Raw genomic sequence first — 14,790 nt, 5'->3', positions numbered from 1 at the left:
GTATAAATGTTTTTGTACCTATTACAATGCTGGATTAGCTGGCCCGGCCCCCCTCCCCCCCCCCCCCCCCCCATATATCATGTAGCTCGAGTGTCCGGTTGAGTGGTGGAAGCAAAATACCTAAATTTAGAAGTTGTAGTGGAAAGTGCATGCTATAGCTATTATTTTCCACGAGTTGGTACGTTTTCTTAAAACTCGCTGTTGACGAATACGTTTGAAGTCTGCTTGTTTCTCACTTAAAATACACAACCTTTTCTACTTGATTACAGTAACAATTCAATGAAGTGATAATTTAACCTGTTGTTTTTTCGATAAGATATAGGCAAAATCTTAGGCACAAATAAAGAAACTCACAAACATCATTTGAAAAGAAAGACTGGCAATCTATTTTTTCATTTTCTGTCAACAATTGGTTGTGATTCAGAGAAAACTAATTATTATCTGGAACGTTTCCCTTGGTTTCAAAATATGGCGTATTCAAAAGACATCTAAAATAATACATATTCATAACAGTGGCTATTTGGTGTCAAAAGCAGCTAGTGTTAAGCAGGTAGACGCTAATTGATGTTACGCTTAACTGCTCGAGTAACTGATGCAATCAAGCATATATTTATAACGTATATAAACTAGGTCGACGTCATATAGATCATAATAGCTGCATGAGCGTACCCTCCAAAAATGTTCACAACGGCTTTATTTCCAAAATCTTTGTAAAATAAGATATCTTTCTGATTGAGTTTTGATTCGAAAATTTTAGAAATGTTTTTTTTCTGGTGGCAATATATGCTTCTTGTACCAAACCAGTTCTTTTTTGTCTTTAAAGTATTTTTTCATAAAATATTTAAGAATCGGCGGGAAAGCAAAAAGATGTCAAAAATTTTTTAAATAGCTGACTAGAAAGTGACTAAGTTTTTTATATGTAGAGGAAAAGATGGTTTGAGCATGCAGTTTCTCCATGTTATGGGATAATAAATACTCAAATTTGAATTTTCTTGTAAAAATTTGCGTCAAGGTAGTTGAACGCATAAGAGAGCCGACAGCTCAACTCCTTATGCGCTCAAACGTCTCCTTTGTAGCTTGAATAACTCGAACAAATTTTCCCCCGTTTGTAAAATAATAAAATCGAGATTTCAATCATTCCTTCAGGATCAAAGCGCTGATTTCATCATGAATAAGCCAAACTATAGCATAACTTTGTAGCAATCAAGGTTTTTATATCACCAAATCACTGTTTATCTTACCGTCAGAGGCTGTAAGGGCTTGTAAAAAGTAAAGTAAGGCGAGAACATTTCTCCAAATTTGAAAGTCCATTGCTAGTTGCTTTTGTCCTTATGGGCCGTTGCTTCTCCACGGTCGAGAAAAATGGCGACGATGTTATCACTTGCGCCTTTTTCCTCGTCGGTGCCCTCTTCTTGTTTCTAAAAAGAAAATGGCCTCATCAGTTCTCGTTGAATCGTTGCAAAGATGCCTTTCCGGTGAGTTAGTATCCCAAGGGTACATAAAATAAACAGGGGAATAATTTTTGTTAAAGTTGTAATTTCTGAAGCTGTCCCGTTGGGATTCTCTCACTACCAGTTCTCTTGAATGGTGCTATATTGATTAATTTAAAGTTTGCCCAACCTGTTGTATTTTAAGAGAGTCAGTTTACCTTTTGGAAGAGTACCAGGAGAGATTTCAATTTTTTGACAACCTAGCCACAAATCGCTACTATAGATACGCGAAGTCCGTCAGCTAGTACAAAGCCATTATACTAGTTAACTCGAGTATTGCTTGCCAATGTGTTGTTTTTAGCTCCGGGGGTGGTTTATAGTAAAGACTTATTTCATGACTATTAAAATGCCATGAAGACATATTGATTCGAAATTCACTTTTAAGACTTTTCAAAATTTCTCATATTTTCTTAACTTTAGTTTTTCAATGTGAAACTTTCTTGTCCTTTAGTCTTGCCTCTAAGATTAATTGGTCGGTCAGTATGTCACCCAGGAGTAAGAATTTCCTATCATTTAGTTTAAAACAACTAAGAAATATATTTGATGAAAACAGATCTAACTCTTACCTTGGAGAGCAGCCTTTAGCAAAAATTATTGTAGTTTCCTGCTATGTTATAACCAAGTGTAAATTCACCCCCATTTTGCTTTGCCGCTCAACGACATTTCTTTTCCCGGCATATAAGCCAGCGATAATTGATTCTTTTGTTAACAAAGATGCGAGCCGAGGTTGACGCATGCGTATTTGGCGCGCCACGTATGTAATCAAAGAAGACACCGATTGTTTGAGTCTGCGTATTGTGTTCTTTCTGTGATGTTACCGGTCAACCAATTAGAAGAATAGAATATTTCTGGTAGTGTCACGGCTTGTGAATGAACCGGAAGTCCGAACATGCAGTCATCATTGGACCGGTTTGTAGATGCGTTTGATATCTTTTCCAAGGGATTTCCCAAAGACGTTGAATCCGGCCAGAATAAAATTCTTGCTTTGATAATCGTTTTAAAAGATGCTCTCAATATGATCCATTCTATTTGTACAAGATTGCAAGTGGACCGTCAAATTTACAGTTATAGCTCGAGCAGTCATATTCACTGATTTGGAATCTGGAAGATTCATATCTTCAGGGATACGGTACATAATTTTTGAGTCACATTTTTGTGCTGCAAAACTTTTAGTGTATTTTCTTACAATTAAGAAATTTACTGCAACGAGTTTAAAATAAAATAAGTTTGAGTTACTTTGGGATTCTTATGTTGGCGCTTGTAAGTTACAAAAAGTCTTCGCAGGAGGCCATAAGACTTCGACAGACAACTCCACCGATCGCCAGTTAGAATTTCGATTTGTCTGCAAAGTCATGTTTGCATGCTAATTAATATAAGAGAAAGATCAAAGATGAAAGATCACGAAGAGAGACGTACCATTATAGTACTGTTTGTGTGTATGTCTCTCAGTGTCGACAGGTTTCTATTTACTCAGAACAAAACAATCAGTTTCAGTTCAGTTTCAGTTCAGTTTTTATTTTTCTAATAGGTATTATTAACAAATGGGACATGCCCACATCTGCTAATCTGGGTGGGTCATGTCGTGACTAAAAAGAGTAGCTAGACAAGTTTACAGGAAAATCAAGAAGATAAATGTACAAGAATATAAATTATAAAATCAAGTTTGTGAGCTAATTATTACCACATTAAGAGTAAGCTCCATGAGATATCTTATTTTACAAAAGTTCTAAATAGATCTAAATCTGGAATAATACAATTAAGGCTATCCTTATTATTTCAAGAAAATACAACAAAATCTTAAGAAAACTTTACCTTTTGAATAATGTTTCGTACATCAAGGTAAGAGTCTTCCGAAGTCAGGATATCGAAAAGTACTCTTTTAATTTTTCTTTTAAAGTCATAATTGAAAGATTTCTTAATGTAAGAGGCATCTCGTTCCAAATTGTTGTTCCAATTCTAGAAAACGAGTTTAGTTGAACAGAGAGTCTAGAGCTTTGTGTGTAAAAGTTGTTCGAAGCAGAGGATCGAGTATCGCAACAATCGCATATTAAAGTGAATTAAGAGTTTATTTTACGAAATTAAGTTAAACATTTTGTTCTATTTAAGAATGTTTTTTTCATGGTTTATCATTGCTTCTATAAATCGCGTGTAAAAAGGAAAAATTAACTAACGTTCGCTCTTTCCTTTACTAAAGCTTTTGTGCAAATGAGCACGCTTCAGTGTTAAATTTCGCCACGAAAATAAAGGCCGAAAGGTCATCACCCAGACCTTTCAGCGTTGGATGGGGCGCAGCAAATGCGAATGGTCTACAGTTCAGGGGTGGGTCCCTGTAAGGTGTAATAATTCTATTCCGGGGATAAATGTGCCGGCCTAAGCCTAAGGCAGGGTTATCTGCTCATAAATGTGCCGTAATAAGGCATATAACCCTGTCTTAGTCCGGCACATTTATCCCTGGAATAGAGTTTTTACACCTTTCAGGAACCGGCCCCAGGACATCAGTAAAACAGATACATAAGAGAGCCGAGCCAAGTTTGATAAGCGTCATTCACAAAGTGTCCCCTTTCTCTCCACTCCAAAATCAACATCACTTGTGTCAAGGAATACAGACAATTAACGTTACAACTAGTCTCCTGCCTCCTAAACTATGCTCCTCAATTGAAGATAACCAACTGCATTTACCCGGCCTAACCTTAAATGCTAACCCAAGCACCAGGAGCCCATCAAGCACTTATCTTATTGTACATGTCGGAGACCCGTGCATAGAGTTAACTATAAAGGGGTAGGGTGTCGGTTACCAACATCAATTTGACGTAAGCGACTACAACCGATATTTTCAAAATGACTGAAAGTGTTGACAAATGACAAATTCCATGTTAGATAATAAACCTAAACTTCTATGCCCCCCCCATGCTTGACAGAAGGGCTTCCAGTTTTAAAAATTTGCTGAATGGATCAGTTCTAGTCGTCTGCTTACCGTCCGTTGCAGGAATTCGCCTTTGGAGCCCATTAAAAGACAATTAACAATAACTTCTAGCCCAGGGTAAACGCCAAATTAAAGTTCGTTGATAGTCTCTTATATATCGCTCGAAAAGAGGGGACCACACTGTGATGTGAGCTCTTTCCTCAAACTAATTTTTCAAACTTTCATAAAGTGTTTCTTTATTTTAAATTGTGTTAACAAAATGAAATATAACTCTTTAGTTTATTATAATTGCAGTGCAGTTATCGTCTGATGCTTGTTCGAACTTGTTAGGATCACGACATCTGTTATAGTCACACAGGCATAACAAACCACGATTGCGATCTGGGTTATGTTTTACTGAAAGCAATAAATGGTCACAAAAAGAGACCAACTTTAAATCACTTCATCTTCATGTCTTTATTAAAGTAATTCTAAGATCAAAAACAAAAAATGATTCTGTCATATATTTAGAAGACTAACTGCCAACACAGAGGTTTAATCCTCGAGTTAGCTTTGTAATGAAGGTTGAAATTAACTCGATAATCTTCTTTTTGTTTGTGAAAACTTTCATGCACGGACAGAAATTGAACTCCTACGATTTTCGATAAAGGGTTGGAAAGTCAAGAACAAATTTGAGAATACTCTGGCAATGCGTTTGAATACAACCGAAAACAAATCAGTAACTCTGAAAGACAAAAAAAAAAACAACAACAACAACACCAAACACTAACATTTGTGTCCAATGTAATAATTGCAAAAAAACATTTATGGTATTTTGTATCTACGTCACAAATTGTGTCCAGAGCCCAACAGGGCGAGGGTAAAAGGTGTGACACATGGTGACGCGTACACAATTTATCGTAAATCCTGGTTATCAGTAACATTTATCACAGTTCCCTGCATTTGTATGACTTTACGACGACCAAGTAGCAATGAGAAGGAATTTTTCACAGGACGCGGCCAGTATAAAATGGTCGAGTACAAGAGGATTTTATGGAAATCGTTGAATACTTCCAGTCAGTTTCCTATTTATTTGTCCCCGTGAAGCATAGTCCGACAGAAATAAAATATGTTTGTTCCGATCTGGAGACAAATGGCATGACCAAGCCCGTCAAACGTAATAAGACCTTCCTTGCTCTGCAGCATTTTGGAACTCTTGCTCGCTCGAATAATAACCCTCCTGCCCGTTGGTATTCTGGGCTAGCGTTGCCCAATATTGTTGGCTAGCGGTGTCATAGCCCGGAGAGTTATCCGTCGCATATGTGTCTCCTTGCCTTGAATAGCCTTGCTGATCAGTGTAGTAAGGAGCCTGCGTCGGGCTGGAGTTTTCGTACGTCGGGTAATAATAATTATTACCTTGGTAATCGTTATCGTATGTCTGGTTTCCCGTTTGGTTTGCCACCTCTAACCAAAAAAAAAAAACAAAACAAAAAAAAAAACAACAATTAACAAACAATGATTTCGATTTCCTCTGCAACAAGAGCGACGAGGTGGCACAAGTCTGCGGAATGGTATGCGGTGACTTGAGGACTGAACAATTCATGCAGAATGTAATGTATGGAGAGCGACTGAGACAAATGATTCAAATCGGACAATTTTAGAGTACATTAAGTGTCGCCCATCAACAATTAATTCGAGCTAATTACTTTTCGAGCACTTTTTATCTCTGTTAAATGAATTCTTCCACTTCTCGTGTATCTGTTTCGTTCAACCTAGCTGAAAAATCTCTGGGAACGAATTTGCGTTCTATTCGCTCGCTTTTGAGATAACGCAAGTCACATATCTCTCCCCATGGGCCTTAATCGAAAAACCTTAAATAACAATAACCACAACCAGCTTTTCTGAGCCCGCGAGACTGAGCACCCCCAGCAAACCATTGTTTTAACGAAAACCGCTGGTCAGCAACCTGGTTCTGGTCATTGCTGTTTAAGGTCTTCCGCCTTAATCGCTCTGCGGCCATGTTGAATCCCGAGGGATTGAAACTTATTTTGCCCCACCGAAACTCGTTCCCAAACATTTCAACTCGAGGCTCGGGGTACGAAATCTATTGTCTATGGCCAACATGGCTGCCGTGCGAATAAGGCCCATTCCGCAACTTTAGGCTACTTAATACAAGACTGGCAGGATTTCAAATTGCTTCTCATCAAACGCAACACAACACAAACTCAGGCTCATTTCAACCGTACAGTTTTGTGTGTGGTCAATTATTCAATTCCACGATCATAAAAGAATACCATTTTGCTGAAGGATTGTATATATTGTGGCTCTTCACTTGCCCAAAATAAGAAGGGAAAGCTTAAAAGTTGCCGATAATGCAACAGTAGTGTTCAATTTTTTGCTTAAAAGGCGAATAAATGCTCATGGGCTATCGAAATTTAAAGTAGAGCTCCAAAATCGAACAAGTCCTCAACATTGCCCAGCGCACACACTGCACAGCCCTACATCCAATGCTGAGCGCTTCAGTCTCAGATGTACGCATATACGCGTTGATGTCGCTATTTCCAATTGATCTCTACCTATTCTTTAAAGCCTTTGGGCTGGGCTTGCACAGGCAACCACTGCACTGCATTTCAAAACTGAGGTATTCGAAGAAGAACCTCTTTGGAAAACAATGGACAACCAACAAAATAATTCAAACCCACATTTAGCGCCGAGTCCAGCCACGCAGCTGAAAAGCAAGGCTTTTTACACTTCGTGTAAATAAATGAAGATTATTGTCTAAAAGCAAAATCTCAGAAGATTTACCATTGGTTCTGTTTAGCGTCTCGTTGGCTTTGCCCAACCAGGACTCCGTTGTCGTAATATTGTGGTTTGGATTAATCTCTGTCGTAGTAACTTCGTGAACAGCCTGGCCAGGTACTTGACCGGGAACCTGGGTCGCTTCGGGGCTAATAATGGTCTGAGATATCGGAAATGGCTGTTGGTTTGGTTGACCGGGTGCCTGACCTGGGACCTGGGTCTCTCCGGGCTTAACAATTGTTGGCTGTTGGCTTGGCTGCGCACCTTGGGGTGTCTGTGGTGCAGGCTGAGGCGCTAAAGGCGGAGTGGCACCAGCTGGGTAGGTAATCGAGGGGTATGGAGGCTTCTCAACTACTTGCTGTCCTGGTGCTGCAGGCTTAAAACAATTAATATTTTCACTCCAAGTCAGTTTCCCGCGAGCTCGAGTGGAGAAAATCCTAGATTAAAATCGGCATGTTGTTTGGAAATTTTGCTTTTTACCTTGAAAGACCTTGTTGTACGTTGAGTCTCTTTGACCCTTGGTGGAAGCCCTTTACAGGGCTTGAAATTAGCGAAAAAATCCAGTCGCAATTATGCGACAAGATACGATAATGTAGTCTCTTTTTCGCAAAATTTAGTCGCAAAATTGTCGCGCTGCATTTTGTTGTCAATGACGTAGCAAAACAAAGTATGAGCCCACAATACTTGTGTTGAAAGAAACCGCTGAAAATGGCGAATGATATCAAAGGAATGGATGGAGTTGTGCACGTAACATCGCAGCGAAATTACGCTACAATTACGCTATCTTCATATTGAAAGAAAACTCAAGGCGAGAAACAAAATAAATTTTGTCATTTCTTAATTTAATTTAGTAAAAAGAGCAGCAAAGTGGCAACTGCTAACCCTTTTATTGCGACTTCTCCAGATATTATTGTCGCAAAGGGAAAAAATTCAGTAGCAAGTGCAATTCTGTTGGTCGCAGTTTCAAGCACTGCTTTACCAGTAGACTTCGGTCGTCTCGCCTTTTTTATACACCTAGTAATTCTTACTTTAATTTCCTCGCGAAATCAAACCTTTTTAGCCACTCATAAGCCAGCCTGCGCGCATGCGTAGCTGCCGGTATTGTTGGCGCAAGAGGCAAATTAACCAGCGGAGAAGCCGCGCGGAGAATGGGGCGGAACGCTGTGAAATATTCTCCGCGTCAACAATACCGCCAGTACGCAGGCTACTCATAAGCCTTACATGATTAGCTCTTTCCCTTGGGTTTGAGAACGGTTTCCCATGCGAACTGAGTCCTATTGTTACCCTTTTCATAAGCGTTGAAATTCCAATCAACTGTTTCGTTTCTTTACCGCCGACAATCACGCTTGCTTCGACATTTAGTGGATCGAAATAAGCCAATCGCAATAACCGATTGTGACCATTAATTCATTCAGCTACATTTATGTAGGGCAACGAAAAACGAACTGAACGAAACACTCGATTGTAATTTGAATTTCAGAGCCGTCAAGTTCATGAAAAGCGCAGTAGAAACTTATTAGCTTGGTCTATGAATCTATGAAGACCCTGTAGGGGTCTTCATCTTTCTTCCGGTTATGACTGGTTATGACTTTTTCGCCCTAAAACTGGCAGACAAGACTAGCCGGACTTTTTAAAACTTTTTAAACCTTAGTGCTTCTTTGTTTTACTCTTCATAGCTCATTCGCGAGGGGTTCCGGCATAAATCGTCGCGTCATACGGGGCCATAAAATATTAAAAGCTCAATTGAGTTTGTGTGACACCAAAGCTGAAGAGGATCGAAGTGAGATGATGAGGAACCTGCGTGGTCCGACGGTACGAAGGAGTTGCTGTCGCGTCAACCATCTCCTATCATCTTAGCGAATTCCTACGAAGGTAAACTTTGTTTCCGATAAAAAACTGAAAACTGAGTTTTCTTCACAAAGCAAATGTTGTCAAATTCTCGAGTTAAGCCGGATGTTTGGACTTGATTCATTTCGTATTTAAAAAGTCAGAGTTCACGACATGTACTCAGTCTTACCTGTCCAGAAACGACTGGCGGCTGAGAAGGAGCACCTACCGCGACCGACGCCCCTGGGCTTGGATTTATTACCACGTTACTTGCCTGAGAAATCACCACAGCAGGAGCACCTGGGGCTCTTGAAGGCACAGAAGTACCAGTGACAGGAGAAGGAACTGGCATTGGAGATTGTGCAGATACACCAGCAACAGGTGAAGGAGCTTGTGCAGGAGTAACAGTATTGGGAGGTTGTGCAGGAACCCCAGCAAGCGGGGACGCGGCTGGGATCGGAGCCACTGGAGCAGCCGTTTGCGCAGGAAGGCCAGCAACAGGGAAAGGAGCTTGTGCAGGAGCAATGGTATTAGGAGGTTGTGCAGGAACACTGGCAACCGGGGACGCGGCTGGAATCGGAGCCACCGTACTAGAAGTTTGAGTTGGAATACCAGCAACAGGGAAAGGAAATTGTGCTGGAACAGCGGCAGTCGTAGATTGTCCGGGAACAACAGCACTTGATGCAGGAGTTGGTACGGGTGATGGTAAAACACCAATGGAACTAGCATTCAAAGGGAGTATGGGACCAGATGGTTGAATACCAACAGAATTAGCAGACATCGTCTCGTTTGATGCCGTAGACGCCAAAACAGGGGTTTTTGGAGCAAGAGGTTGGATGCCAGTGCTTTCATTTGTAGGTGCTATAGCAGGCGCGACCAGTGAACTCGCTGGCAAAGGTGTTGTCGTATTACCGGCGGCCTTTGTAGCACCTGACTCAGGTGTTGAAGCATTTTGCTGCTCCACTATCCCCTTCATGGCATTGAGGACGGCCTTATTGGTAATGTTTTCCATAGTTTCAAGGGGATATTCTTCGGTATTTTTTCGTCCATTCTTCTTCTTAAAACGTAAAGCTTTTAATGAATCTCCTTTATCTGCAGAGATAAATTAGACGAAGTAAATACAAATATAACAATTTATAAGGAATGCGTCTTGTGTTTTAAGGTGATGACCTACAATAGGGCGCCTGTTTTGACCTCGGAATTTTACAAACAACTTGAAACAAGATGCTTGTAAAATTAAAGCGCAATCTTTTGCGTGGTACGCTTTTTAAAAACAAAAAAGAACAAGGACCGAACGGTGAATTAGATTCGGGAGAACGCGATTGATGCCCTAGGAAGGCTCTCTCCGTGTTCTCTTTGAAAACGCCTTCCCTTGCCACGTTTCATTCACGTGACAAGCGACCGTGTTGGATTTCTAAACCAAGACGAAATTCGTTTCTACAAGTTATTTTGTCCAAAATGCCGTCGTTCTAACACCTGCTCAGCCGTTTTGGGCGAGTCTGCTAAATAATCAACTTCAGTTCTTGGAGGATATTTGCCTAAAGCATAATTTGTATATTCAACGATTTCAGTCTATTTGCGTCATTCATGAAATGAGTATTACCAATACAATCTCCCCAGATTCTGTCTCGGTCGAAATCACTTGTCAGCGCGCACCACGGATTGTCATGGTCTTGATAAGTGCAGGTAAAGTAATTAACTCCATGATAGTTGAACGGAAAAGTGCAGCATCCTCCATTGCCATTTCCACCTTTCGTCCAAACGCCACAGGAATATCCTGTAGAGAACATATATGGGTAGGTGTTTAAGCCAGCTGAAAGCGTATTTCGTGGAAAGCGCGCGAGAGAGTTTATCAGAGAAATGTACAACTTGTACAGTAACATTCAAAACTGTGCCATTTTATGCTGCGTTGGTCCTAAACTAATATAGTTTCTGTGATCTACAGTGCAATTTTACAAAAATGTCTAGGTCGTTCATCCTCCCAACATCATCAGATCTTCCAATAAGTGATGGATGGTTAGTTGGAGTGAAACAGTGATAAACGTGAAGTCTTGCGAATACGAGTTGCCGTTATGGTTACAGGTCTTAAGGATTTTAGGAGGAGTAACGAAACAGTTTTGAATTATCAAGGGTTCCAACTCTTTAACTTAATGTTAACTGTAATATTGTTTTTTAAACTTCTGTAGCCAATTTAAAACGGTATTTTGTAACTAAATTAACAAGAATCCCTAAGTTTAAAAAACGAGCAGCAGTGTTATAGAATTTACAACTAGCTAGCACCAGAGCTTGGATATGCACAAAGCAGTGAAACTGTCCATTTAATTATAAATGTGGCAAGAAGTTTGGCCTACCCAAATAGCTGTGAGGCTAATTGAGTGGACAGCTCAAGCTATTCACAAGGTTAAACAAAAATTAGAACGAATGGATATATTTAATTAGTTTGGATAAAAGACTCTATACGTTTAATCACAAGGAAAAGAAATGCGTACAGACCATCTTGCGTTTCTGGTGAACATTCCGGGCAGCATTTCCACTTCCTCTTTGTAGGCCTTTCACAATTTAAATCCGGGCATTCTATTTTGGAACATTTCACGTGACCACTCTTGCATCGGCACTCGGGAATGCAGGGTCCTGGGGACCACGCGTCACCATGACGATGCAGTTTTCCTTCGTAAAGACAATCTACAAGAATATTGATAATTTCCCTTAAGATGCCATGATCTTTGGCTAGTCATATGAATACCTGTCCTTATGATCTTTCATTCTTCACAGATATTGAATGTAATAGAACATATTCCAAAATGGCCGTCATTTAAAATATTCTGTTGTTTTTATTCAAATTAGCCCTTGATGCCTCATTCTTAAGCTGAAAATTCAAAAGAATATTTTGCCGTGAACGAGGCATCAAGGTGTAATTTCAATAAAAACAAAAGAATGTCTAAATGGCGGCCATTTTGCAATAAGGTGTATACACATACGTACAATTAACCTTTTTTAAGAGAGTTTCAATCTCCCTTCTTATGGTATAAGCAAACTGTGCGCTCTTTCACTGAAAATCGCGTTGCTCCTTGGCTTTCCGTTTGCTTTGGGCATGAATTATAGTGTTCTTTCCTTTAAAATAATAAAAACCTGGCTTTTAATAGTTTTAACTAAAGTGTAGCACTTTTAAGTTAGTTGAAGCCAACTCCGTTGCCCCGCAGTTCTTCTCGATTCCATCCGTTGCTACGCCGGCGCCTTTGATGGGCTTCGGTGTTCAATAAGCCCGTTTCGTCAGTGTTCCTTACGGATAGACTGCAACAAGCCTCAAGTGTAGCTTGTGTGCAAGAATCTTTTCATTTGCAAATAATCTACGTCGCATTGGTTTCTACATCTACATCTACATGTTCCAGCACTCGGCAAAGTCCCTTTTTGACTTATGGCTGTTTCTGTGCAGGTGGCCTCGATACACCATACGCCTCTTTGGAAGGACATCACCAGCCAGAGCCGGCCACTTCTGCTGTACCCGAACAGTGAAAGCCACTACACCGAGGCAAAAAATTGGACCGGGGCACCTCATAAAACAACATAAGGGATATGGTCTGATGGAATCACATATGAAGTGCAGGACTGACACGTCCGATATTAATAAAAAAATCCATGACAACGGGTGTCTGACATGTACAGAGCAAATTAAGATGAAATGAAGAAGACTGATGGACAAAGTAAAAGAACGATTTCTTTCAATGCTGGTTATTTTCACCACCTCTTCACATCTCCTTACGCTTGGTTCATAAACTGCTACTGAAGATGAAAGTCACAGGGAATGTTTGTCTTATTCTCAACTTAATTTAATCCCATTAGGTGTGTCGCACTATGTTCAGGTATTCTTATTGTACATAAACGTGGATTTAATTTCCTTATTTTGGTTTGATGAAACTGCCAAATTAAACGAAAAATTTTCCTAGACAACAGGTATTTCCCGAAGCGATGTACTATCCACAAACAGGTTGGCATGAGACGAAAAACGTCAAGAAGACAGAAGAACCGTCGGTACTGAATATGGACAAATTCCCTCGCAGAGACTAAATTCCTATTCTACAAAACACTCAATCTTAATCGTTCAATTGCATTGCATAACTACAAGGTAAATACACAAAGGAATTTGCTGCTATAAATACCGGCAATACAAAAAACAAACACAAACTGCAAGGCATTTGTATCCATAACAAGTTTATCAGATAATTATCACTTTTTTCCGACATAGTGCTGTTGTTTCTTTGTATGTTTATGTCTTCATAATACAGTCATTTAAGATCGATGCACACTAATATGACATAAAAGCACTCCCAGTTTTAATCAACAATCTCTTCGTGGAGATGTTTCTAACGATTATTTCAATACACAGTGATCCGGATAATCGAAGGTGAATCCGACGAAATCAGTGCTCAAAATTGTAAATCGTTAACAGTATATTGTTTGCCATAAGCAAAGTGTTAGAACTTACCATCGTGGTCTTTGATGTGCTTAAAATGCTTTTTCCCTTCAGTAAATAATACAAACACAAGCAGAACGAGGAAGCGCCGCGGGTTCCAACTTATGAAAAAAATTTCGCATTTTTAGGTACTTTGGTCTCTCAGCCCTGTCGCAAACAGTTTGTAGTCACGTGACTTGGAAGAGACGACTGGGCTTCGTTAATGTCATTCCTTATTTATTACGCATGGCTGCGTAATGTTTTTCGATTAAAACAATATGCCAATCTGCAACTACCATTTTAAAACTATATTTAAGGTGGCTCAAACCAGTTTCAATTAACACTTGAAGGAAAAGTTCTTATAGAAGGATTGAAAATTCAACACTTTATCACTTAACAGCAATGTTATGGTACAATATCAAACACCAATTATTGCTGAAAAGATTTGGTCATTTTTGTGACGTAACAAGTTACCGTGGCAACAGGAAATCCCTATAAAAACACCACATTTTGGCTTTAACTGCTCATATCTCAAAAACGGACTACGCGACCCCCATTTTTTATTTCTGAAATGTAATGAACATAATTATCAGATTGAAACTTTCTGCAAATTTGAAAAAATTCTTCGAGCAGATTCAGAGCACCTTAAGTAATTAAAATTTTTAATGTAGTTTGAGACCGCTCCACAGAATCTTTAACACTTTGCAGAGAGTTTCATTTTGGCCTGCTGATCACATTTGTGCAATAAAAAATTGGGTCACTAAATTCGTTTTACCGATATGAGCAACCAAAGCCAAAATATAGGGTGTTTTTACAGGCTGTCCCGTTGCCACGGTAACTTGTTACGTCACAAAAATGACTGCATCTGTTCAGCACTTATTGATGTTTTAACATGTTACTATAATATTGCTGTTACGTGATAAAGTTTTGTAGTGTCAATCCTTTTGATAACAAGGTCTCTTGAACGTGTTCTACCGGTTTGAGCCACCTTAAGTTTAGCCTCGGACTACCTAGCGACCAGAGGCCATTACCTAAGGGCGCTTTCCTTTGTCAGAACTGGCGGCCAGATCCGTCAGTTTGCAAAGAAGATGTAACAATTTGAAGGAACACTTGCACGACAATTCCTCGCATTGTTCCGGAGGAGTATATATCACTTTCCAAGCGTGTTATATTAAAGGCGTTGTAGAGTTATTCCTTCCAAATGCCTGGTCTGGCCGGTCAGTTCTGTCAAATGGAAAGCGCCCTAAGACTAAGAATCTGATATCAAGCTTAAGAGGCTATTTCGAAACCAATTAAGTTTTGCGGGGAAATTAAATAAACAA

General features: G+C 39.7%; 2 protein-coding genes across 2 annotated transcripts in view; both read right to left on the bottom strand.

Moving 5' to 3' along the window:
* Positions 1–1,326, bottom strand: part of LOC138051492 (uncharacterized) — an 82,147-nt gene extending 80,821 nt beyond the window's left edge. Inside the window, exon 1 of the mRNA XM_068897702.1 lies at positions 1,242–1,326. Within this exon, the coding sequence (XP_068753803.1) occupies positions 1,242–1,311 (70 nt within the window). The 5' untranslated portion in view covers positions 1,312–1,326. The remainder of the gene's footprint in view (positions 1–1,241) is intronic.
* A 3,312-nt stretch (positions 1,327–4,638) lies between these two features.
* Positions 4,639–14,790, bottom strand: part of LOC138053223 (uncharacterized) — an 18,137-nt gene continuing 7,985 nt past the window's right edge. Inside the window, exons 3-7 of the mRNA XM_068899879.1 lie at positions 11,512–11,700; positions 10,622–10,795; positions 9,209–10,110; positions 7,198–7,567; positions 4,639–5,856 (exon numbers count right to left, since the gene is read on the bottom strand). Coding sequence (XP_068755980.1) covers positions 5,564–5,856; positions 7,198–7,567; positions 9,209–10,110; positions 10,622–10,795; positions 11,512–11,700 — 1,928 coding nt within the window. The 3' untranslated portion in view covers positions 4,639–5,563. The remainder of the gene's footprint in view (positions 5,857–7,197; positions 7,568–9,208; positions 10,111–10,621; positions 10,796–11,511; positions 11,701–14,790) is intronic.

The sequence above is a fragment of the Montipora capricornis genome, chromosome 6 (assembly GCF_036669925.1).
Source record: "Montipora capricornis isolate CH-2021 chromosome 6, ASM3666992v2, whole genome shotgun sequence".
Classification (NCBI taxonomy): Eukaryota; Metazoa; Cnidaria; class Anthozoa; order Scleractinia; family Acroporidae; genus Montipora; species Montipora capricornis.
The sequence above is the reverse complement of the archived record's forward strand: the minus strand, read 5'-3'. Positions and strand labels throughout refer to the sequence as shown.